Source organism: Palaemon carinicauda, chromosome 12, assembly GCF_036898095.1.
Source record: "Palaemon carinicauda isolate YSFRI2023 chromosome 12, ASM3689809v2, whole genome shotgun sequence".
Taxonomy (NCBI): Eukaryota; Metazoa; Arthropoda; class Malacostraca; order Decapoda; family Palaemonidae; genus Palaemon; species Palaemon carinicauda.
In genome coordinates this window covers 10670569-10695750 of record NC_090736.1, presented here as the reverse complement: position 1 = coordinate 10695750, position 25182 = coordinate 10670569, and the positions used below count along the sequence as shown (strand labels likewise).

The following is a 25182-nucleotide window of genomic DNA, read 5'->3' as shown; positions in this document are numbered from 1 at the left end:
TCCATTCCAAAATTATTTCTTTACTTCCCATGTAATAAATCAAAAGTACTCAATAACAAGACTTTTCAGCCCACGCTTTGATTTAGCATATTATATTATTTTAAAACTTTTCATTTTCCAATCTTCCTTGTTTATTTCCCTACAGTTTTTGCTATTCACACATTTTACTGTTCATTTATTTCTTTTACCTTTTCCCTTTTATTATTTTGCATTATCCTCAATCCCTTGCTTTATTACTTTTTATCATTATTTACTTTTTAATCAGTATTTATCACTATACATAGGTATGAATCTTATTTGATACAGATGTTGTACAGAGGGAACTTGCTGCATATAACTCTGTGTGTACCGTATATACTGTATGTGTGTAACGAGCGACCCTACGTATCATACGATCACAAAATGTTCAACCATAAAAAAATATTTGATCATGCATTTCATGCATGTTATTTTTTGAGTGACCAGATTACAATAAAATAACCTATTTTCTTCCATCTCTTTTCTTGTATCTCTTTGTTAAGTAAGAAAAAGTTAAAGTGTGATAAAAGTATCGTTAGTAATGGGTACAGCCACAGACAACCAACAGTAAACAATTGCCGTAATTGTGTTACACATAACATTTTGAATAGGCTTGATGTATATTTTCATTATACCCGTATTTGTTATGGAGAGAATATCGACAAGAAAATATAATCTTAAAAATAAGCTACAGGTTACATCCAAAGCTGAGAAAAAAAATAATGTTTAATCTGCTAAAGAAAGGAAACGCAGAGGAAACAACTTCTTATGACTAAATGTAAATGGCCACATTTAAAAAATAGAATGGCAAAATGTGTGACTGAAAATAGATTATAGTTTTATTATAATAAGATCTAATATAAGACTATGAAATTCAAGAAGCAAGAAAAGCGCTAATTAAGGGATTTTGACGTAGGAAAAATCTATTTCTGGGCGAGGGACCTGTGCCGCCCAGTGAATAAGCTCCATTTAGCACTTATTCTTAGGTAATTTACTGCTAAATATACCAGAGAAAAAATGTAAAGGAGTGCTAGGTTAACTAGCTCGCTCACCTATTGGTGTCGGTATAAAATTGGGCGTATAATCCAGAGGTCCCACACTATTTAGATTCATCCACGACAAAGACCCCAATAGAGGAGAGCCGTTCAACCTCACTCGGCACCACCAACTCTGCATCCGCTCAGAACCCAACTCCTTAGCACCCAAAGTTTGGGGACTCCAAGGGAGAGGAGCTGGGAGGGTTCACTGGGCGGCACAGGTCCCTCGCCCAGAAATAGATTTTTCCTACGTCAAAATCCCTTTTCTGGGCTCGAACCTGTGCCGCCCAGTGAATCTATGCAAGAGAAATGTCACCAAACTTGCAAAATAAAGGAAAAACATAAGCGTAAGGAACATACAAGATGCTTTAATCAGAGATGAGTGCCAAAAAACAATTATAAGGGTGTCTTAAAAGGAACATAAATCCACTTGGTAGAACAACTGACAAACAAGGTAAGATATAATAATGCCGTGAGTGATAATATATACAGATACTCAGGAGTTAAAGATTTACAAATATAATAATAGTACTCAGGTGCGAAACCAACGAATACAAATAGGGTATAAATGAGGCAGGTAAGGGGGAGAGATAAAGTGACAGGGAATTAACATGTGAGTTACCTGGGAGTAACTGCGCTCCCTGCAGCTACTGTAGAAAATTTTAGGGCTTCCAAATGTTTAAGATAGTGTTTCTTGAACACTGACGGTGATTTCCACCCTGTATACCTGGAAAGGTCCGTAAAATTCATGTGGTGAAAAAAGTTCACCGAAGTAGCAACTGCTCTGATATCATGTGCAAGAGGAAAAGAGTCAGGGCTAGCTTGTTTAATAAAATACAAAATTTGTTGCCTGATCCCTTTAATGGTAATGGTCCCACCTTGTTCTCTAACGAATAGAGGCCCCGAGGAGTTAGAGGAGGTCCGGGATAAATAAGACCTAAGAGTAGCAACAGGGCACAGAGACGGATCTTGCGTGAGGGGAACAATTTTCCAGGAGGACCATCTGTTCTGAGGGTCTTCGTTCTTAGCCAAAAAGAATTTGTTAGGCGAAAGAAGGACCTCTCCCGAAGGAAGGAACTCAATATGACCCGGGTCTCTTGACAAGGCTGCCAGTTCAGAAATTCTTGCCCCGGAAGCCAAGCTCACCAGGAAAAGTGTTTTCCTGAGAAGGGGAATGTAACCACAAGAACTGTTAATGGTATCAGCAGCCAATTTGAGTACATCATTAAGGAACCAGGTCACCGGGGTAGGACGAGTAACCGGTTTCAGTCTGGCACAAGCTTTCAGAATTGAAGCTAACAAAGAGTCGGTTAAGTCTATGTTAAAACCTACTAGGAAGATCTTTTTCAAAGCAGATTTAATAGTGGTGATAGTATTGGCTGCCAGACCTGATTCTAATAAAGTTCTAAAGAAAGTGACTGTAAGGTTCAAGTTCATACAGTGCACGTCTGAGTCCATCAAAAATTTTGCCAACTTTTTAACTGCAGAATCATATTGGCGGATGGTGGAATCCCGTTTATCTGATTCTAGAAACAAGGTGTTTTGAGGATCGATATTGGCACCATGCATGGCCGCAAACTTCATGAAGTCCATAAAGTTAGGGCGCTCTGAATGTTTGAGAAAGCGTACACAACGCGTGTTTGTACTATCTGAGACAGAACCGGATTGGGTATCGGGTGAGGATATAGTCTCAACTCTCGCAGGAGAGGATACCAGTTGCTCTTGGGCCAATTGGGTGCGACCAAGGCTACTTGTCCCTTGAAGGATCTCAGTTTGTCTAGGACTTTCAGTAAAAGGTTCACTGGGGGAAAGAGATAAATCCTTTCCCAGATGTCCCAATTCTGTGACATGGCGTCTGTGGCGTAAGCCTGAGGGTCTAGATTGGGAGCCACATATACTCTCAATTTGTGGTTGGACTCCGTGGCGAAGAGGTCCACTTGGAGACCGGGAACCCGAGAGAGAATCCACCGGAATGACTTTAGATCGAGTGACCATTCCGATTCTAGAGGGGAGGTCCGGGACAAGGCGTCTGCCACTACGTTCCGGACTCTCGCCAGGTGGACAGCTGAAAGATGCCAACGGTTCGAGGCTGCTAGGGAGAATATGGCTACTAGAACATGGTTCAGGGGCCCTGATTTTGACCCGCCTCTGTTGAGGCAGCGGACCACCACTTCGCTGTCGAGGACCAGACGAAGGTGTTGTCTCTTGGGTGGAGCGAGACGTTTCAGGGTTAGAAGAACTGCCATGGCCTCCAGCACATTGATGTGAAATTGGCGGAATAAGGGAGACCAAAGACCTTGAACTTTCCTGAGCTGAGAATAGCCGCCCCAACCTGATAGGGATGCGTCCGTGTGAATGGTTAGCTTCGGAGGCGGAAACCGAAGGGGAACTGACTTTGCCAGATTATTGTTGGCTCTTGTCCAAGGAAGAAGTCTCTCCCGTACAATGGGAGGAAGGCGGACTTTCCTGTCCCGGAGCTTCCGGTTCGCCCTCGAACGCCAGATACGGTTGATATCTTTCAATTTTGCCTTCAGAAGTAGATCCGTCACTGAGGCAAATTGAAGGGACCCCAGAATCCTCTCTTGGAGTCGTCTGGAACTTACTCGCAATCTCTAACCTCTTGGGTTTGGGAAGACACAGAGAATGAGATATAAGGTCCTATTGCAGGCCGAGCCAATGGAACTTTGATTTCGGAAGAAGACGGGACTTCTTGAAGTTGATCTGGAAGCCTAGAGATTGAAGATATTGGATGACTCTGTGAGTGGCTTTTAGGCAATTTTGGGAGGTGTCTGACCAAATGAGCCAGTCGTCCAGATAGGCTACTACTTGAATCCCCTGATTTCTGAGTTCCTGAACAGCGACTTCTGCTAACTTTGTGAAGATCCTTGGGGCGATGTTGAGCCCGAAAGGCATCACCTTGAAGGAGTAATTTTTGTCCCCCAGGCGGAAGCCCAGATACGGACGGAAGTGTCTCGCTATCGGGACGTGATAATAGGCGTCTGTAAGATCGATAGAGGTGGTGACGGCCCCACGGGGAAGTAAGGTCCGCACCTGCGAGACGGTAAGCATTCGAAACTTGTCGCATTGAATGGACAAGTTGAGAAGGGATAGGTCTAGAATCACTCTTCTCTTGTCCGAATCCTTCTTCGGGACACTGAACAGCCGACCCTGAAACTTCAGGTGTTTCGTTTCTTGTATGGCGTTCTTTTGTAACAGATCCTGGACGAATTCGACTAGGTCCGGAGAGGAATGTTGATGAAATTTGTTCGGAGGAGGAGGACCTTGAATCCAACTCCACCCCAGTCCCTTGGAGATGATACTGAAAGCCCAGGGACTGAACCTCCATTTGTTGCGGAAGGCATAAAGCCTCCCCCCTACCTGCTGCACCTCAGTATTGGCTTGAGGAGTTGCCTCCACATCCGCCTCGGAAGTTCTTTCCCTTGCGAAAAGATTTTCCTCTACCCCTGTTCTGGTTTGAACCACGGTGGTAGCCTCTACCTCTGTTATAACTCTGGGAAGAGCTATGAGCCTCATAAGACTGGTTAAAGGCAGGAGAGGTGGTGGAGGCACCGGAAAGCTGGCTCTTAGGGAGCAAAACGGTGACATAGTCATCCGAAGGAGCCTGAGAGGTAGAAGGCTGCGCAGGAGCAACGGGAGATGGAGGAAGAGGCAGTCGGAAATTGGATGAACTACTCTGCTGTTGCCTGAACTGGGTGGAGGTATACGGGCGGAGCTTCTTCCTACCCCGGGCTTGGTAATTTGCGGGGTCATATTTCCGTTTAGGAGTCAAACCCCAACGGGCTTTAAGGCTCTGATTGACTCTAGTGGCCTCAGCCAAGACTTCCTCCACAAGGTCCTCAGGGAAGAGATTTGAACCCCAGCAGGAGGACCGGATGAGCTTATTAGGCTCGTGCCTAATAGTCGCCTCAGCCAGGACGTGCTTGCGACACCTACGTTTGGCAATAGCAAAGTCATAAAGATCATAATACAATGACTGCAACGTAGCCTTATTGAGAGACTTAAAGATACTCTCAGTATCATAAGTCAAGGCTATCGACTCCGTGGAGGTGGCCAAGTTCAGAGTTCGGCCAACACGTAGGCGGGAATCATACTCCTGTTTAATGAGGGATTCCGGGAGACGGGGAAGCCGCTCGCTAAACATAACTGAGGCACAGTCCGCTGATAGCTTGCCAGAGGTAAAAGTTGTATGGACATTGTCCCAACACTCAATGCCAGAAGGAAGAAGGAGGGAGATCGGATCCACCTCTCGGATGGGAGGCAAGGGCTTCTCCTCCAGAGCATATTGAAAAGCAAGCTCTGCTACCTTATTGACGCATGGAGTCACGGTGTTTTTATCCATTAAAAACATTGTGAAGGAACTCTTATACGGCGTCAACATGGTGTTGGTGCAACCGATGTCGTTCAAGAACCTAGCCCAAACAGATTGGGCTTGTTCTTTTGGGAAGATGACGGTCTTTTTGGGGACCTTATCTAGCCGAACCAGAGCTTCCTCGGTAAGCCTGGCATAACCATGAAATGGAAATGCCAGACCAGGAGGAAAGAATTCAAAGTCCTCTAGAGGACGAGTGCCAAGACCTTCCAAAGTTAACATTCCGTCTGAGAACGGAGAATGAAGAGCCATGCGCCAAGGATTATTCTTGGAAAACGGCGGGAGCTTAGAGGCATCCGGGATGAGAGAGCTTTGGACTCGCTCCGGAGCACCTTGCTCTAATGCCCCAAGTCTCTGACCGATGTTAGAGAACATCTTGGCCTGCATTTCCGACACCAACTTAGCTTGCATCTCCGACACAATGCGAAGCATGGCTGATTCGGAAAGGCCCGGGCTAGGAGCAGGAGTGGCGGATTGTACTCCCGGGTCGTGAGACTTAGAGGAGGAGCCGGAAGCCTTAGATGACGGGTTTGTATTCAGCTTAGAACTATGGGAAGCCTTGTGAGGCTTACGAGCTTTAGGTAAGGTTCTCGATGTAGACTTATCCTTGGGGGGAACCGGGTGTGATCGTTGAGACGAATCACGGTCCCCAGAAAAACCATGAAAGGAAGAGCGATCAGAAGAAGAAGAAAGAGCGGGACTGAGGATAGGAATCTCAGCGCCGGTACCACCTGCCTCACTTACCACCCTACCTGCGTCCGTATCATCCAATAACATGGGTTCGACGTCCAGGTTCATGGAAGCAACATTGTCTTCAAGATCTCCGGGGGCATCCGACGGATCTTGATCTTGATCAATAAACCCCGCTATGGTGGCATCAATGTGGGCAATGATGGGAGCTGCAACATGCCTAGCCACAGCGGCTGAAGACTTGGCGTTAGGGTAGACCATGGCACAATAGTCTTCGGATAGGACGTAAGGCTGCTTGGATTTCACGTTTCGGGCAAAACCACAAACCCACACTTTCAGTGTGGCCCGAGCCGCAAACTTTTGCTCCGGGGATGCCTGAAATAATAGTGGGAATTATAAAAAGGCAGACTCCCAGTGGTCCTTCAAGACCATAGAAATCTTACTAAATAGTGTATGTATACCAAAAAAGGTAAGATAAATAAGAAGGCAATATAGTCAACAGGACTCACCAAGTCAGATCCAAGGGTGGTGATGAGGTCAAAACAGACCATGCAGTTATCAGGGTGCCAGACCACGATGTCCTCCAGCTGAACCCCGCAGAGGGCGTGAGACCGACATACGGTATGCCCCCAAGGCTGATGCAGAACAGCCGCACAGGCCGTCGTCTGACAATGCACCATCTATAAAAAGAATAGTATATGAGAAACTGCAATTCTCTTAAGTAGGGGCGGGTCCGGAGGACCCGGGACTAACATAAGTCTAACTTAAGACTAGAACTTAACTGTAATACTCTTAAGTAGGGGCGGGTCCGGAGGACCCGGGCCTAAGCATAAGTCTAACTTAAGACTAGAGTATAGTTATCCATTCCGGTCGAGCCGGGAGCATAAAAAGGATACAACAAAGGATTAAGACACTTAGTGTCTGATTTCCCGGGGCGGGGTTAAGCCCCGGGCCGGGAAATAAAAGTATATCCATAAACCAATTCATATAGGAACTCCGAGATAGTAATCTGTCATATATATAATCATATATAATCATAGGAACTGTTATAATTAATTAATAGGGGGGCGAAACTGTAGATAAGAACCGCCAACCGAACCCGGAGGGTTTCATATAACATAATAAGAGTGTGATAAGTGAATATAAAATAGGGTGCACCGGGATCCAACTCTGTTGACCGGTGGCCAACCAGTCTAGACAGAGACGAACCCGCCGGGACACCCGGAGGACAAAGTCCATAAACACTGAACTACCCCCTCTAAAAGGAGGGAAGGCAACGGTCCCCTAGGGGAGGGGGGAGAGAAGCCTAGCCGCCCACCTAGCGAGAGGGGGAGCTTGGGGGAGGATCACGTGATACGGAGCAGCAGGGCTACCAACTGACGATCCCCAACCAGACAGATCACACGGAGTAATAGCACAAATATTCATTATAATAGTAATAGCGTTGACAATCATATAAATATACACATAAAAAATTTAGGGCAAGGCATGCAACATAATAAATAAATCACAAAGGACACACCTGATGACTTATAAAATAAAATTGCCGCCTAGTAACGAAGGTCGGCAAGCCATAACGATACGTAACTGATATCGGCCCTAAAAATGAACCACGAGGGTTCTAAACGCTAAATAATGAATATCCACAATAACAAATAACATTTAAATAATAATAAAAATAATACACATAGTAACACCGCGAGTGAAACTAAAAACTCTCAAAACAGGAGTACCAACTGTAAGCGAAGTCGAGCAAGATCGGTATGAACGAAGAGAATAAACTCCTATAATTTAAATATTAAACGATCTAGAATGCTCAAAACACAGCAAAACATAGCTTGGTACTTAACTTAGACGGTGTCTCCTGGGAAACCGACGAAGAAGCCATAATCCAGTGGAAAAAAGCGAAATATGAGAGCACAACAAAAAAGCGGGTTACAACACAGGCGTGCTAAAAGGAGTTGGGTTCTGAGCGGATGCAGAGTTGGTGGTGCCGAGTGAGGTTGAACGGCTCTCCTCTATTGGGGTCTTTGTCGTGGATGAATCTAAATAGTGCGGGACCTCTGGATTATACGCCCAATTTTATACCGACACCAATAGGTGAGCGAGCTAGTTAACCTAGCACTCCTTTACATTTTTTCTCTGGTATATTTAGCAGTAAATTACCTAAGAATAAGTGCTAAATGGAGCTTATTCACTGGGCGGCACAGGTTCGAGCCCAGAAAAAGAGTTTTTAGCAAGTGCAAAATGTTGTATTTGGTTAAATAAAATTGCACAAAACCTAATCAATAATTTCCTAAGCTTTGCAATCAAGTACAGTACTGCCAAACTAAAGACTACTGTATAGATTATTGTGCATCTGCAACATGGCTAAATTTCTAAATGACAAACTCACAGTAAATGAAATATGAAAGAACAGTATTCTATTAAAAACTATACAACTTTGTAGGTTGAAATAAAAATGGTAGTTCAAGCAATAATGGTTAGTTTTAGCAAGCAAAAAAATATTTCCTCAGTTTGCTTTAATCAGCTGATTTGGATAACATAAACTGTAGTTTTGATCAAATTACAAAATGTAAGGAATGGAAAGGATGCATATTCACTGTGTTTTTATTTCATAATACTTTACTAATGTGTTATTATTTTATACAATTAAGTGAAACATCAATTTTATCAAAATCCTGTTTATTTTCAATAAAGCTGTACTTTTTTTACTTAAGTAAATGGATGTAGAGCTTGGTCAAGAGTATAGCATGACCCAGCAGTGAATACACTCACTTCAAATCCTTAAATTTAGCTTCAAAATTAAGTCTTAAAACATTGTATGATAAGCGGGAATATACAGCATTTCTTTCCCAGTTATTTACCTAAACCAGTTTCATACTTCACTGTCTTTGTTGTCATTTCTAGCCTCATTACCCCACAGAATATCAATTTGGTTGCATGTTGAACAAAACACCACAGTAAAAAAAAAAAGTGCTTGCCACTGACAATGACTCTTAACTTTAACGAGCCAACTGGCTGTAAAAACAAAATTAATTTTCTGTTTGAGGTAATGTTTAATTCTGATAGGGGAAACTGATGTCGAGTACACTATCATATTACATCATGATATCCTTTAAAAAGAATTGCACTTGAAAAATATTACAATTTCTATGAAAATTGTATTTTTCCTAATATACTTACCGCAAACCACTCTTTACGAGATAACCTGGAACTTCAGCTCCCACGAACAGAAACCCCACAAATAGGCCTAACACCCCCCCCCCTCACGGTGCACTAACCCGACCTGTTTTACCTACAACACACTAAGAAGGAGGCCCTGGGAAGAGAGTGTTCAGAGAAAAGGTCGGCATTCCAATCTAAAGAAACTTCCAATCTTGACTCCTACCGGGAGGCACTTCCGTGGGGAAGGATGGGTGGCCAGTAAACAGAGTGGTTTGCGGTATGTTAGGAAAAATACAATTTTCCTATAAATTGTTATTTGTTCTGACACGAGACTTAGCGTAAACTACTTTTTAGGGGACTCAGAGTTAGGAGGAGGGGGAATGAGACCCAGGAGGTCAAGGAGAGAGGGGGCAGGCCTATCTGGAAAATAACTAACCCATTAAAGTACTAAAAATACAGCCGAAATAAGGAGGGGTGGAGGGGAAAGGGATTTGAGACACTCTACTTCTAACCGTTCAGCATGAAGTACTGTATGCAATACAATACACACAACACTGTCAGATCCTTTGTTGAGCGAACCCGGCTGGCTCGAGCTTGAACCCTTCCTGGGACTTGAGGGAACAGCCTTTTAGGTAGTTTACCGTCAAGGTCGATTGGCCCTTACGCACTCGCGCTCTCATCACTGGCCGACTGCCCTGTTCTTCTCGTAGGCCAGTGAAGGGCCAATGCCAAGGATGTCGAGCGGCTCAATGGGTCTAGGGGAGGGCTCACCTTTTGCCGAGTATGCCCTACGAATCATTTATCCTTGTCAGGAGATAAAATCTTAGCGACCAACTTCTTTACCTTCCCAACAGTCATGAGCAGGTTCCTAATGGTTGGGTGGAGATTGGAGGTCCTAACGAGATACGCACCACTCGGACCGGACACAACAGCAAGTCTTCCGGGTCACTTGTTCTGGGTATGGCGGGGGACAGAGCGGGTGTGTTTTGATTATGAAGGAGGGGACGAGCCTGAACACCAGCTCCCTTCACCCATAAACGTGAGCTGTCTGCTGAGGGACTCTGGAGCTCGCCCACTGCCTCCGGGGCTCAAGGGGCATCATCTTCAGCGAGTAGAGCACCTTGACAATGTCCTACGTGGGGGCTCGGAAACTCTTATGAGCACTGAGAACGGCTTGGAGGATCCCAGGTTCAGCCCTTTGAGGAGGAAGACTTACTCAGGTCAAGCTGTAGATGGACTAGGAAGTCTGCTATGATGAGGATCGAAGCCTTGACAGGCTTGATATCTCTCCAGGCACACCACTTCCCAAAGGTTGCCCACTTCGCTTGGTATATGACCTTCAAGGACTCTCTACAGTTACCCATCACCAGTGCGGCAGTCCTCCTGGAGTAGCACTCCCTCCTTAGCAGACACTGTTTAGTCTCCTTGCATGAAGAGAGAGTCTTCGGAGTCCTTCGTGCAACCTCAGGAAATGCGGTTGCCTTAGCAGATCTTGCCTTAGTGGAAGGGGCCACAGAGGCTCTACAGCTAACTCCAGAAGGTCCGGGAACCGTTCCTTCTCAAGGCCCCACGGAGCTACCAGCGTCATTCTCGCATGCCTTGTCCTTCTGAGCCTTTTGATGGTCTGATGGAGTAGTCTGAAGGGTGGGGGAAAGCATACATGTCTAGCCCATCCCACGGGTGTTGGAACATGTCTTCCACTACCGCTGCCGGGCCAGGTGTTGGGAAACTGAAGACCAGAAACTCCACATTCAGTTTGGTAGCAAACAAATCTAGGCAGGGGGATCCCCACTTCTCAAACACTGCCTTCACCATCAACGGGTGCAGAGACCATTCGGTCCCCAGCCCTTGCCCTTTCCTGCTAAGTCCGCCTGCGACCACATTCCTCTTCCCCGGAATGTACCTATCCCTCAGGGAAGATGGTATTGTCCTCGGATTTATTCCCTGAAGGGGTATTTTATAAGGAAATCATAAGACCCAATGGAGGATTGGTAATGAGCTACTCAACCTGTGACGTCTTCCTCCACTCGAGGTTGACCCCCTGAGGGTACATTCTTCAATTCCCAGCATAAAGTCAATAACCCCAGAACTGCTTCCCACTCCGAGGATGACACTCAACCATTGAACTCGTTCCGAGTTTTGGACTTGAACACAACAAAAACACTATAGAATTGATCCTATGTCGTATGATCATCCCAGGACAGGATCTCTGCTGTCAGGTCGTGGATACAACGGCAGCGTTGTCGCACATCAGGGCCACTCTCCTTCCCTCCAACGAACTCCCCTACTCGAGAAGGGGCCTCTGAACTGCTACCAGTTCTAGCTCGTTTATGCGGGGAGCCTTTTGGTATCTGGTTTCAGTTTCAGTTTCATCAGAATAAATGCTGACCAAAACGTCAACCGGGCAAGCCAAACTCTCCCACTGTGATGCCCAAACACAGCAGTGGCCTCCCCAGTAAACAGCTTAAACTCACAGTCCTAGGCTGGGATTGATCTGCTGCCATGCAAATACTAGGCGAACACGTTACCACTGTATTAGCCAGGAGCCGATTGTCTGGCAGATGTGACCCCTATCGCTCCTTGGATGTATCTGTAAAGAGAAGAATCTCTGGAAGAGGATCCAGTAGGGAGACCCCTGCTAGGGTATTTCTCAGGTTTAACCACCCCTGAAGAGCCTCCCTAGTTGACTGGGATGGGGGGGTGTCTCGCTGAGGGGTGCCTTGACAGTAGACCCGTATCGCTTCAGGTCTCACTGGACTGGGCGTACCCTCAGACTCCGCTTGGGGACGAGCTTCTCCAGGGACCCTGATGGAACTTCTGAAGAGTAGAAACACCTGTGCTTTGCCTCCAGGAGGGGCAACAACCTTAACACGTTGTTAGATCTAACGGCTCCCTTTGTCTCTGACCACGCCAAGGCGACACCCTTCACGCTCTTCTTGGGGCCTCCTCCTTAATGCATTGTGGGTAAAACAGGTGAAGTCAGGTTAGTGCACCCTGAGAGTGGGGGTTAGGCCTATTAAGGAGGGGGAACTTTTCTGGTTGTGGGAGCTGAAGCTCCAGTATATAAAATAAGAATAATAAAATTTAAATTACTTATAGAGAGAGATATATGAAGCTTTAAAAATTAACTACCCATACACAAATATATTCAAATGATAACTAATATTAAGGGCTATACATGAACTGTATGAAAATTCCAATATCTTATAACATATTGGTGCTGGTGTAATATTAATCATGATGATATTTTGAATAAGCTAAGAAATTATATAAACGATACACCTTGTTATTCGTATTCTCTCGATATGGTAGCGGGATCTTAAGATCACCTGATCACAAGCAAAGGTAAACAAAAAGAAGTCAGTAATTATTGATTGTTAAAATGCTTCCAAAATAGAAAAATAGATAAAAAAATACTTTAATAAAGTATATGATATCCCATTACAGTAACTAACAAAATCAAATAATTATACACAGCAATAAATTACTAATGAAATATGACCAAGATGATTACAGTATCATGACACAGCATAATAACGATGGAAACTTTAGTTTTTAAGTTCGATATACGTCCAGATAGAGTTATGTTACACCTGTCGGTTCCTATCTTGGTCATACGTCGAGCATTACTCATATAAAAAATTGCAATAACTATTCACTCCATCACTATCAACAAAGAACTGAATAGCACCCACACAAGAAACATATTAACATAGTAAGCTAAAAATTCATTAAGTGAATATCATTAATGAATGATAACGAAAAAAAGTTACCGGTACATACTTTTATTTGTGATGTCAGGCTTAAAATTCCATACTCCTTGTCTTCAACTGTAGTGTTGGGAGTTTCCTGTAAAAAAAAATAGAAAAAAAAAATAAATAATTTACCAAAATACCAAATTATCACAACACAAATATCCTTTATTTCAAAAAATATTACGATAACAATTTCTTAGTTTCAATGGAGACTTTAAATCCTGATACATAATACATGTATTTCACTTTACTACATAAAGTAACTGAATTTCATTGGATTATGCATTTCTTCATAAACTTTAAAACAAAATAAGCTTTCTTTATTTAATAATGAGTCTACAGAAAAAACTCTTTAGTCCAACTGACAGAACATCAGCGGCAGCAGAGTGAATGAACTTCCTGGAGACTTGGATACCTATTAATTCCCTATCTCGAAAATTGTGTAGTATAGATATGTGTAAACAAGATCTGCAGGGCTTGCCCATCTCCTACCCTGTATGCTTCAATTGAAATTCATTTGGAGGGACCAAACTAATGAATATCGCAGTCGGTATTTAGACGAGTAGGATCAAGTAAAGCACTTAGGGAATGGCATGTAAGAAAGTGAAGATACAACATTCCCTTGAGACATATTTAAAAAGTCCTGTACAGGTGGAATCTACATTTCACTAGTAGCGAGGACTGATCTTGTAGATTAAAACTCTTCTTTCAAGACATTAAGAAACTGTTCTCATGATCTGTTTCTTCCACTGACCTGTAAAGTCAAAGTCTGGAGATCTTCTCTCAAAGAGACAGCTTCACCTCAGGTACAGGTATTAACAAAGGGTTCTGTCTGGACAGAAAAAAATGATTCATCTCTCGAAAGTTGAATGAAGCAAGAGAAAGGATGGTTAAGATTCCTTTGCAATGGTCCTGACTGCCTGGATTTCATAAAAACAACTAATTCACTGACTTAACACAGATGACAAATGCTAGGAAAAAACTGTCTCCAGTTAGGGCGAGACTTAATCTGGAAGAAACAGCACTTGTGATATCTTAGTACAACTATTTGATATCTGGAAAAGTTCCCCATTAGGAGATAGAAACTTTTGAGAAATATCCTCGTGAAATATGCTGGATGGGTAAGTTTTGTTAGATCCTCAAAGATGAAAGGCCATTAAATGAGGCAAGTGGTGGATCAAGGATGGCAAACTCTTATCTTGTCTTGAGTCAAATAAACTAAAATGGCTTCTGCCTTTTATGTCTATAAAAGAATATATGGCTCTTACTGATGCCAATGATGTGAAGTCCAATCATTGACCTTTCTTAAAACAAAAAGGGCAAGAAGTCATTAAAGGTCAATTGACAATAATGCCATCAACAACCAGTTATCCAGATACACTTTACGCCTAGTAACATTACCACGCTGGTTGCCAAAACAAATGAAAAAATTTAATTCCTCAATGTTGATTGAACAGTGAAATGGATGTAAAAATCCCATAGTGGTCCTCAAGTTCCCTTTCCTAATGGAATGATTAACAAAAGCTATAGTCCCCTAAAAAAAAGTTTTCTACATGAACTTGTTCAAACAGCTGAGGATGATTATTTTGATTATTTGGCCACCATATCCTAAAGAAAACTCTTACGTACTTCTTCAATGCATTCTGCAATCACAAAGACCACACCTTAAGTACTCACAGCCTATGATGTCTTGGAGTTGTAATTTTATACATTAAAGTCTCATAACTGTGACAAAAGTAAGGGGAATGTATATTGAAACAGAAGGTATTTCACGGCACAAAGCTCCACTCCTAATTGTTGTCATTATCTCCAGAATTTTTAGGCACAAAAGCCAACAGGCCAGAGAAATCAACAAGGGAATAAGGTGCTAGATTCATTTTGCCTTTGTTAAAAGGAGACTTCATTGTTGAATTCTGCCTTTCCTTTCCCAAAGGATAACCATTTCCTCCTCATTGGAGTCTTCTTGCTGGAAGGTTAAAGGATAGATATGTACCTAGAAAAACCTTCAATTGGGTGGGGCTAACAAGGCAAGTGCATCATGGGTTATTGACATAAACAACACAACCAGTATATTTAGTCCATAAAAACACATTCAGTGAAGGAAAAATCAAGAAAACACTTCATAAAAAGTACTATTTCAAGTCCACTTTACTTGGTATACCAAACCCTTTTGAAAACTTTCAAGTCATCACTGACAGTCATGGTTGCAAATCCCTTTTGCGTCTATGCAAGTCCCAAGGGTTCGATATTTTAATGAGGATAAAGTTTTTTTTCCTGGAATAAAACTTTTTTTACACTTACTGACACACTATATGCACTCACATGATGTTTAAAGTAATTTTCTTCATTCGGTGCATCTCCTTAGTATATTATCTTTTACTAAGATTATGAATTTTTACATAACATGTCTAGTGGCATTCAGATATAAGACCAGATGAATGGAAATAAGAGTGAAAATATGGAAATACTCTAGAAAATAAACCGGTTATATCATAAACATATAACTTATAAATAGAAATTTTTGTATATGTGAAATCACCCTAAATATTTCTGTCAGTTGGTGGTACTAAGCATCCAAGGGTGGATGGTAGAGTATCCTGCAGCTACTAGTCATTATTTGTGTGGTGTTCACTGCTGTCATGAAGTTAACAGGCGATTCTTAATTGTGATTTTTTTTTTTTTAAATGTTAACTTTATTCGTTTCATTTTTCATAAATTAGTTTTCTGAATAAGTGTTCCACAAAAATTAAAGTATTTTGTCTTCTGCTCTTACACATAAGTTCCACTAAATATATAAACTTTGTATTCTTTTCTTTTATATATGCCGCACTGGGAAAATAGATTTTGTATCAGGCTATTTCTCTGTATTTCAAATATAGTGTACTAAAGATGATAGAAGTGTAATTTTCCACAAATTTGGAAAAATCTGGGAACTATAAATATCAGCATAGTTTTCACCACTTATGGATCTAAGGTGATATTTAGTTTTTCTAAAAGAGCAAATAGTTGAGATACAATGCTTACATTTCCAGTATTGAAGGCAACCCACATACTTTTGTAGCAATTTAGATGCTGGTTTTATTGCACTTGAACTTCTGTTTAACCAGCAGAAACTGAAAGACAAAGTATCAAGACTAATGTTAGTTACCGTGTTTCTTGAAACCATTACTCACAATAAGTACTGCACTGGGGTTGTTTGAATAATCTTTTCTTTTCAGAACAAAATTAAATTTTTCATACAAATCCATCACTTATATGTACAGTAGCTCATATTCAACGTCAATAAGTGTCTCATACGCAATATAGAAGAGCAGTAACAGATCTAACCATGTGCCACTTCGACCAACATGAATACAGCAATCACTTACCTTACTTTTCAAGTACTGTACTGTAGTTTGGAAAAAGCTGCGAGCCTTATTTCACCCCAACTCCATAAATTACAGATAATTAAATAACAATTTAGGGGGGATTGTTCTAGCTGGAAAATGCCCTAGAGATGTCATTATAACTTGCAAAATCCATAGGAAGCTTCTAGGGCAGATGAATTAGCAAAGAACTCAAGACTAATATGAACAAGTCATACTCAGTAAGCAGGAATGGGTCATTAAAATGTAGAAATATACCACCTGCTGATGTAATATTCTTCATTTGACTACATAAATATAAAGCAAGCGACCCCACTATAGCCACATAAAGCTTCAATATTCAATCTCTACCAACAAAGTGGAACCAGTTCTGTAGTTCTTAAGAGGAAAGGGGCATGAATCCAATCACTACGGTATCATATACAGATCTCAATCTCAGCCACAAAAGGCTTAAGATGCCCTTTCTCAGGTCTTTAAATTTCATGGATTAGACATGGGTTCTTCAGCGATGTTTTAGAGGAATTTGTATGAAAATAGCATGTTGGACGTCATTTAACACAACTTAGATATCTCTTCTAGTTTTAAGGAACTCTCCATTATCATCATTATTATTATTTCTATTATTAATATTAGTTAAGCTACAACCCTAGTTGGAAAAGCCAGATGCTATAATCCCAGGGGGATTATAAGGAAAAAATAGCCCAGTGAGCAAAGGAAATAAGGAAATAAATATACAATACTGTCTAAGAAAAAATTAATAATTAAAATATTTTAAAAACAGTAACAGCAGCAAAACAGATATTTCATATATAAACTATATAAAGGCTTACGTCAGCTTGTTCAATATAAAAAAATGTGCTGTGAGTTTGAATTTTTGAAGTTCTACCGATTCAACTACTGTACCCGATTAGGAAGATCATTCCACAACTTGGCCACAGCTGGAACAAAACTTCTAGAATACTGTGTAGTATTGAGCCTCATGATGGAGGTTTGCAGGTGGCTTCTCTGCTGGATTCCACAAATAAGATGGCATTTCTACTAGCTTTTGTTGCTAAGATGCGAGTAAGATAGCTTCATTGGTTCTGGTAATCTGAAGACTTGACCTCAATAGCTTTACAGAATTTGTATCTAACTTTGTGGCAAAGCAAAACTTTGAGTAGCAATTAAATAATGATAACTGAGAGATCAATTAAAGATTTATGGCCTTGTATGTATTGAGTTCTATTATATTATATATCGGTTATTACACAAGGGCTAAAAATGACTAGTAATAACGAATCGCGGATATAATGCACCATTTATTACCTCCACCAACGAAATTGGAAGGAGGTTATGTTTCCACCCGTTTGTGGTTTTGTTTGTTTGTGTGTGAGTTTGTTTGTGAACAGCTTCCTGGCAACAATTTTAATCGTAGAGTAATGAAACTTCCAGGGATTAACTGATATGTAAAAAGCTAGAAATTATTAAATTTTGGAAGGTCAAGGTCACAATCAAGATAAATGTCCAATTCACGTAATCAGCCATAAGTTTAGACATTGCTGTCACAGACTTCAAACTTGGTTCATATTTGAGTATATGATAATCCATGCCAATTAATACATGTTAAGGTCAAAGGTCAAGGTCAAGTTTGACCAAAAGGTCAAGAAAAAAGCTGCCACAGCGGAGGTCTTCACTCTACTGAGTGACCCTCTAGTTTAACCAAGTTCTAACAAGGGACAGAGGAAACTTATACCTCAGGGAGCTGCGAAGAGATGAACTGACGCCAGTCCTATTGCGCTGTGTCTACTCTAAATTTGAATTTATCAAATAAGCTGGTATTTTGTGTTAGAAAATAACAGAAAAAAGTAAAAAATATTGAATGGCATACCTAAGCATTTATCATTCATTTGTACAAAAGGATTTATATGAATTAATCACTACTGTAATTTGCCTGGCAAAGCTAGGACAAGGAGATCTACAGCCCACCAGCAATGACAGACCAACTGCTACTGGCTAAAATGATCAAACTCTTGGGCCGAGGAACAATGCATTCTGAATTCCGCAAACCTCTTTGTATGGCTATCATAAATATTGACAAAGCTTTTGACAGTGTCAACAGTCAAATGCGTAGGAAGATTCTGAGAGGTTACAGTTGCGTCCACAATAAAAACAATACATTAAAGTAGCAAGTGCCATCTGGGTGTCAAAAGGTCAGATGTCTTCTGAATAGCATGGAATGTATTATTTTCTCTTCGTTTTAAACTGCTATTGGATTTTGAAATGTGTTTGACACTTGGAAAAAAAAAGAGAGAGGGAATTGAGTGGATTGAGGATGGCATTGAAGAAAATGATTTTGCACTTGATGTAGTATTGCCAAATAAAAGTGTACAAAAAATTGGAAACATTAGTTAACAGGCTGAAACAAATGGCAAGTGGTGGTAGTCTTTAAATGAATGTTGCTAATTCAGAAGTTATGAGAAAGCTACATGCCGGAGTAAAAGGTATAACACTGGGAAGTTAACCTATCAATGGTGGTGCTGCATTTAGATATCTTGTCACAAATATAGGAAATGATAATCTCAAAACAAATTTTCTGAAATAATGAAGAAGGTAAATCAGACTATGGGTTTGCTCATAAAGTATATTCATATAGAATTGCATTGCATACCAAGATTTATTTAATTAGGGAGACTAGTTTTATAACGTGGGAAAACATCTTGGTATGATAATGAAAACAAATAGTTTTAGTTTAAAGAAATAAACCCTATTCATTAGTATTCAATGGTAAGATCACATTAGTAATGAAAATATCAAATGTGTTTAATGAAGGATTAATGACTGGCTGTTGGCATTAGCTAAGACATGTTCTTTGCTTACAGCTAAAATTTTCAACCAATATATTGCTGAGTAGATGGTGGGCACCATAATAACTACGCAAATGTGACCTGTACAGATTCCTTAGGGTATATTAATTCCACTGTTGTTCTGTTGGGGGGGTTTTCTTAACATTTCACTTTTTATATGATATCTGCATGATACATATGTGATTTGGCCTTTGAAAAAAAGCTTGTTGCTCATACATATGATGCTACTTTATGTCAATCGCATCACCTGAATGTATGCTTGTGGTTACAGAATCTCTTAACATATAACCAACATTTGTGGCTGGTGAAAACTATTAGGGGTAAAGTTGAACGCTTCACAAAGCTTTTAGTATGAAAGTAAGTTTAGAATAGGGCAACCTCCACAAATACTCTTAGCCCCTTCCATTGACAATATTTCTTTCACTAGATGCAGCTCACTTAAAATTCTAGGTGAAGACACCAATCTATCCTAAGATTTTTTTGTCAGGATTTGATTATTGTTTTCCTATCTGGTCTTTAATAGCTGACTCTTATCTTGAATGGTTGAACAAAAACATGACCTGGATATTAATCTTTTGCCCCATTGTTCATGTAGCTCATTGTGCATGCTGTACAAGATTTTTCTAAAATTTCTTTGTAATCAGATCTTCCAAGACCAAACCAGCCAGAACAAAATACTGTATTAGGTATGAAGTTAATTCTATCAATCTTGCATTTTCTTCAATAGATCTCGACACTAAACAGTAGGGTATTCTGGAAGTTTTATTTTAAATATGACCAAATTAGGAAATGATGTTTCCAATCAAATGGTTGAATCGGTAAAACTTAAGAAATTTAAACTTGGTGCAGATACAGTTTAATTGAACAGGTTGGGCTAAGTCTTTAGCTTCAGATTATATGCATTACTTATCAATTTAATTTTGTTAGCATATTTCATCTTTTATTCTATGCTTCATTTCTTTTCTGTACTGGGCTCTTTTCTTTCCAAGGCCATTGGGATTGCAGCATTCTACTTTTCTATCTAGGGATACAGCTAGGATAGTCCTAACAACAATGAAAAGAATATATCGGCGTCAATTACCTTAGATGTCAGGATGCCAGAAAACCTCAAATCAATCAATCAATGAAATGAATACTGTATAGGGCAGCCGTGCAGATACAGTAGTTAAAAAAAAGTTAGTTGTAAAAAAGAACTATGAAGAAAGAGTTGAAGATTGGGTGGGATCATCAAAAAGTAAAAAATAGGGATGACTGGATGCCCGCTAAATCACGCAGCAATTAGTGACAAATTATTTAGTTATAATGAAAACCCTACATTTAATAAGTCCTTTTAAACTGCACATCACAATAAAACCCATAAAACCTACCTTGATAACCTTTGGAGTAAATTCTTGGTCAACACATAGAAATATAGCGAGATTTTTCAGAACTTTTTCATTCGGACTCTTTTCTCGTTCAATGCATAGTTCTAGGAGTTTTGTTAGATCTTCTGCCGCTAACCTCTATAAAAAAAAAATGCAAAATTATGAAAAGGACAAAACTGAAGCCATGCTGAACAGACACTACATATTAAAGTTAGATCAATACCTTATGTAATAAACTACAGCAGTGTTATACTCTAATTGTTGCAAAGTTATTGCAGGATAAAATATAAAATTCTTGCAAGAATTTTTATATCAATTTCTACACAAAACTTACTTGCAATTGATCAACCTTCTCTTTCTTAATGCTATCCATTAAGGGTTTTATCACAGGACTGAGTTTTTCTGGCAAAATTCTGAAGCGTACTATGGCACCCGCAATCATAGCCTGGGTCCTGAAAAAAATTATATTGTTCTAATAAAATTACTCAGAAAAAGGGAATTCATACTATTAATTTAGAAAAAAAATTTGGCAAGGTGTGATAGATATATGTGGTGGGGATGGTAGAAGTCAATTAAAACAGATGCTCAACCCACTAATTGCTTATGTCAGGTCTGCAAGCATTTAGTATTATTTTTACTTTTCATCTCGAATGCATTTGATATTAATTTTTATTATGCAATACAGAATGGTAAAACACACAATTCTTCCTCTTAAACGAAACACACTTTTACTTATGTTTCTTAAATACAACAATCTCTTCTTTATCAAGTACATTACTGTATACTTATTTCTCAAAAAGTAAAACAGAGTGCAAATGCTAGTGTAGCTGGTTTAATCTCATTGAGGTATCTTCAAGAGGACTAAAACATAATGGAAGAATTTTCGTTTATATGCTTTTGAATGATAATGCAAACAAACTTACAAAAAGCTGAAAATCTATCAACAACTGTGAGAAGGAGCAGCACCACCCCCATTTACCAAAGAGTCAAGTCCACCATTCTGTACATACCTTGTTTATCGCATGTAGATGGCTCACACATTATTATTATTATTATTATCATTATCATTACTAGCCAAGCTACAACCCTAGTTGGAAAAGCAAGATGCTATAAGCCCAAGGGCTCCAACAGGGAAAAATAGCCCAGTAAGGAAAGGAAATAAGGAAATAAATAAATGAGAACAAATTAACAATATATCATTCTAAAAACAGTAACAGCCTCAAAACAGATATGTCCTATATAAACTATTAACGTCAAAAACAGATATGTCATATATAAACTACAAAAAGACTCATGTCAGCCTGGTCAAGATAAAAACATTTGCTCCAACTTTGAACTTTTGAAGTTCTACTGATTCAACTACCCGATTAGGAAGATCATTCCACAACTCGGTAACAGCTGGAATAAAACTTCTACTGTAATTATATACAGTACAGTAAAGTCATTATAGTCTATCTTATTGCCTTGTCAAATTTATCAAAATATTTCAATATCTTGCCTATTTCCTTACTTATTTATATAAAATCATGCTTACATATACAGTACAAAAAACCCTAAATATTACAGATATGAAAATTGGTTTCTCTTTATCTCATTGCTATGCAGAGAATAAAAATGTTCATTTTGAAACAATGCACAATATATTTAGATTTTAAAAGGTGCTGTTTGACTGGTCTTATCAGAAATGGAGAATGTCCACCTGCACGCAAAAATCTAGGTTTGTAAATGGTGTACAGTACTCGCCCTCAGTTGCAAATGATGTTCGACCTTATTCTACTCACAGATAATAGTTTCTCACCTGCTACTGGGTTAAACTGCCCTTTCCCCCATGTATACAAACTATATATTTCCATCACTGTTACAGTCCTCTTGATGATGATTTTAAAAAATAAGACAAAACCTGCCAAGATATACTCCCAGTTTCATTTTCCTTGTGAAAATGTGCAACGTAATATCATGTTCTCCAGAAATTCTCTTGGGCACATTTGTGCAACATTGATTTTTTTTTGTACAAAGTTTGACGGAGATCCCTTCAATTGGGTAAGTTATGATAAGGCAGGGATAACAGATGGATTAATTGACAGACAGATGGTCAATCTGTTACACTTCCAATATTTATAATAAAAATTACAATAAGAACAAAAAAGCAAAAATTCATACCATAATGCTTTACTGGACAATAACATGAGTTTTAAAAATTGATTGGATATCAAGTTACCTGTTTATTAAACCATACAAAGGGCTAGTAGAAAAATCTATTTTAACATATTACTGCCTCTTCAAAATCAAGAGAGAATAATATAAATAGACATTATGATAATGCCTATTATATTTAGCCATACATAATATACAAACTTGAATTGATAAAGGTATGTGCAGAAGCAGAGAGAGAAAAAACCTGTGTATGAGAAGGCGAATCTAAATCTTTGACTTATCCAGAGCATAAATATAAAAATATAAGGCTTTTTGAGGAGAATACTTACGTTGTAGCTAAACTAATTTGATCAGTTGAAGTTTGAGAAACATTGTTTTGTATGGCCTTACGGCGCTCTTCCAGAGTACTATATACTTTGGGCCTTAAACGACCACCACTGAACAGTGTTAATGCCACAGGACCACTGAGATTCTGTATCTGCAAATAAAAAGAATTTTCTTGAAAATTATGGCATTTACAAAACATTTAACTAAAAGAAATTCTCTCTCACACATATTAGGCATTGTTGTACTAGGAAATTGAAAGGGTGAGTCAACCTTTTCAAATCTTTTCTATTTTGGACTTGATAGGAAAGGATATTAGATTATTCAAATAAGACAGTTTTTAAAATCATTACACTGGTGTAAAAAGCAGAAAATGCTGGTCATCATAATCAGGGTTAATTACTGATAGACATACAAGTAAAATACAACAGAAAAAATGGGATAAATATGTTAGATTACTAGCTTGGAAAACGTCACCTCCCTGGAATAGGGGATTACTTATTGTCCATTCCCTAGAAGCCAAAGGATCAACTAGTTTTCACGAACACCAAGCTTGATAAATGTTAAAAGGATAAGAAAATGTGTCTCTAAATGTGAAAAAATTAATAGTAAAATTTGGAACTTTTGATGTTACAAGTTTACTAATTTTTCTAGTTTTCTCTGAATGAAGAGACTAAAGTTAGTATACATTTGCAAAATAACAAAGACTTCATCCCCCTTTGGAGAGTTGACCAATCACCAAGGAAGGTCTTGGTAATGGGTGGGGCTACATTATAACCCTCCATAATGACTGGTAAAGGGTTGAATTGAATATAGGATTTAGGCATTAAGCCAAGCACTGGGGCATCAAAGGCCATTCAGCGCTATAATGACTGGTAAAGCAAGTACTTTGATACCATGTTTACTTTATATTAATACAAAGTACAGTACAGTATTATATAGATAATACAACATCCAGAAGATCCACAGGGAAAATGAAAATAGAAAATTTTCAATTAAGCCCTGACTAGTTTCATGATACTTTGTCAAAAGACTGATTTATTGAACAAAGTCCCTTTACATTCTATATGGTACAGTAAACGTACGAACATACATGCACATATTTACTAAACAATATTCCACTCCTAAACAAGCTACTTAGCCTGTATTCTCAGGTGTCTGTGGGAGGAGTATTGTTTTGTAAATATCTGAAGAAATACAGTACAGTATTAGGAAACTTAATCTCAAGCTTCATATTTTCATTTACCCTGTGGTTCTTTTGAATCTGAGCATCATGCTTCCCTGTGATTTTAATGCAAAAAAAAGAGAGAGAGAGAGAGAGAGAGAGAGAGAGAGAGAGAGAGAGAGAGAGAGAGAGAGAGAGAGAGAGAGAGAGAGAGAGAGAGAGAGAGAGAGAGAGAGAGTGTGTGTGTGTGTGTTTGTGTGTGTGTGTGGGGGGTCAGTTGCTGAATACACACTTCTAAAGCCTACATGTTCTTTTGGTTAATTAAAGTTTACGTAATTAACTAGGTAATGGGAAAATCTACTGAGTATAACAAAAAACTATGTATGGCATTTATAAACTATGAGAAAGCTTTTGATTCTGTCAAACCTTTAGCAGTAGTGAAAACCCTTCAAAGACAAAGAATAAATCAATCTTATGTTAGAATATATCATATATATATATATATATATATATATATATATATATATATATTATATATATATATATACATATTTACATACATACATATATATATATATATATATATATAAATTTACATATATATATATACACACACACACATATATATATATATATATATATATATATATATATATTATATGTACATGCATATATATATACTTATAATATATATATATATATATATATATATATATATATATATATATATATATATATATAAGTAAGTAGTAGGTTGGCCAGGGCATCAGCCATCTGTTGAGATATTACCTCTAGAGAGTTATGGGGTCTTTTAACTGGCCAGACAGTACTACATTGGATCCTTCTCTCTGGTTACGGTTCAATTCCCTTTGCCTACACACACACACCGAATAGTCTGGCCTATTCTCT

General features: G+C 39.3%; 1 protein-coding gene and 1 pseudogene across 1 annotated transcript in view; both read right to left on the bottom strand.

Moving 5' to 3' along the window:
• Hel89B (histone acetyltransferase 1) overlaps positions 1–25182 on the bottom strand; it is a 203128-nt gene that overhangs the window by 93602 nt on the left and 84344 nt on the right. The window contains exons 16-19 of the mRNA XM_068384403.1: positions 23114–23262; positions 20965–21082; positions 20634–20768; positions 13087–13152 (exon numbers count right to left, since the gene is read on the bottom strand). Coding sequence (XP_068240504.1) covers positions 13087–13152; positions 20634–20768; positions 20965–21082; positions 23114–23262 — 468 coding nt within the window. The remainder of the gene's footprint in view (positions 1–13086; positions 13153–20633; positions 20769–20964; positions 21083–23113; positions 23263–25182) is intronic.
• Positions 11307–11497, bottom strand: LOC137651366 (small nucleolar RNA U3; annotated as a pseudogene).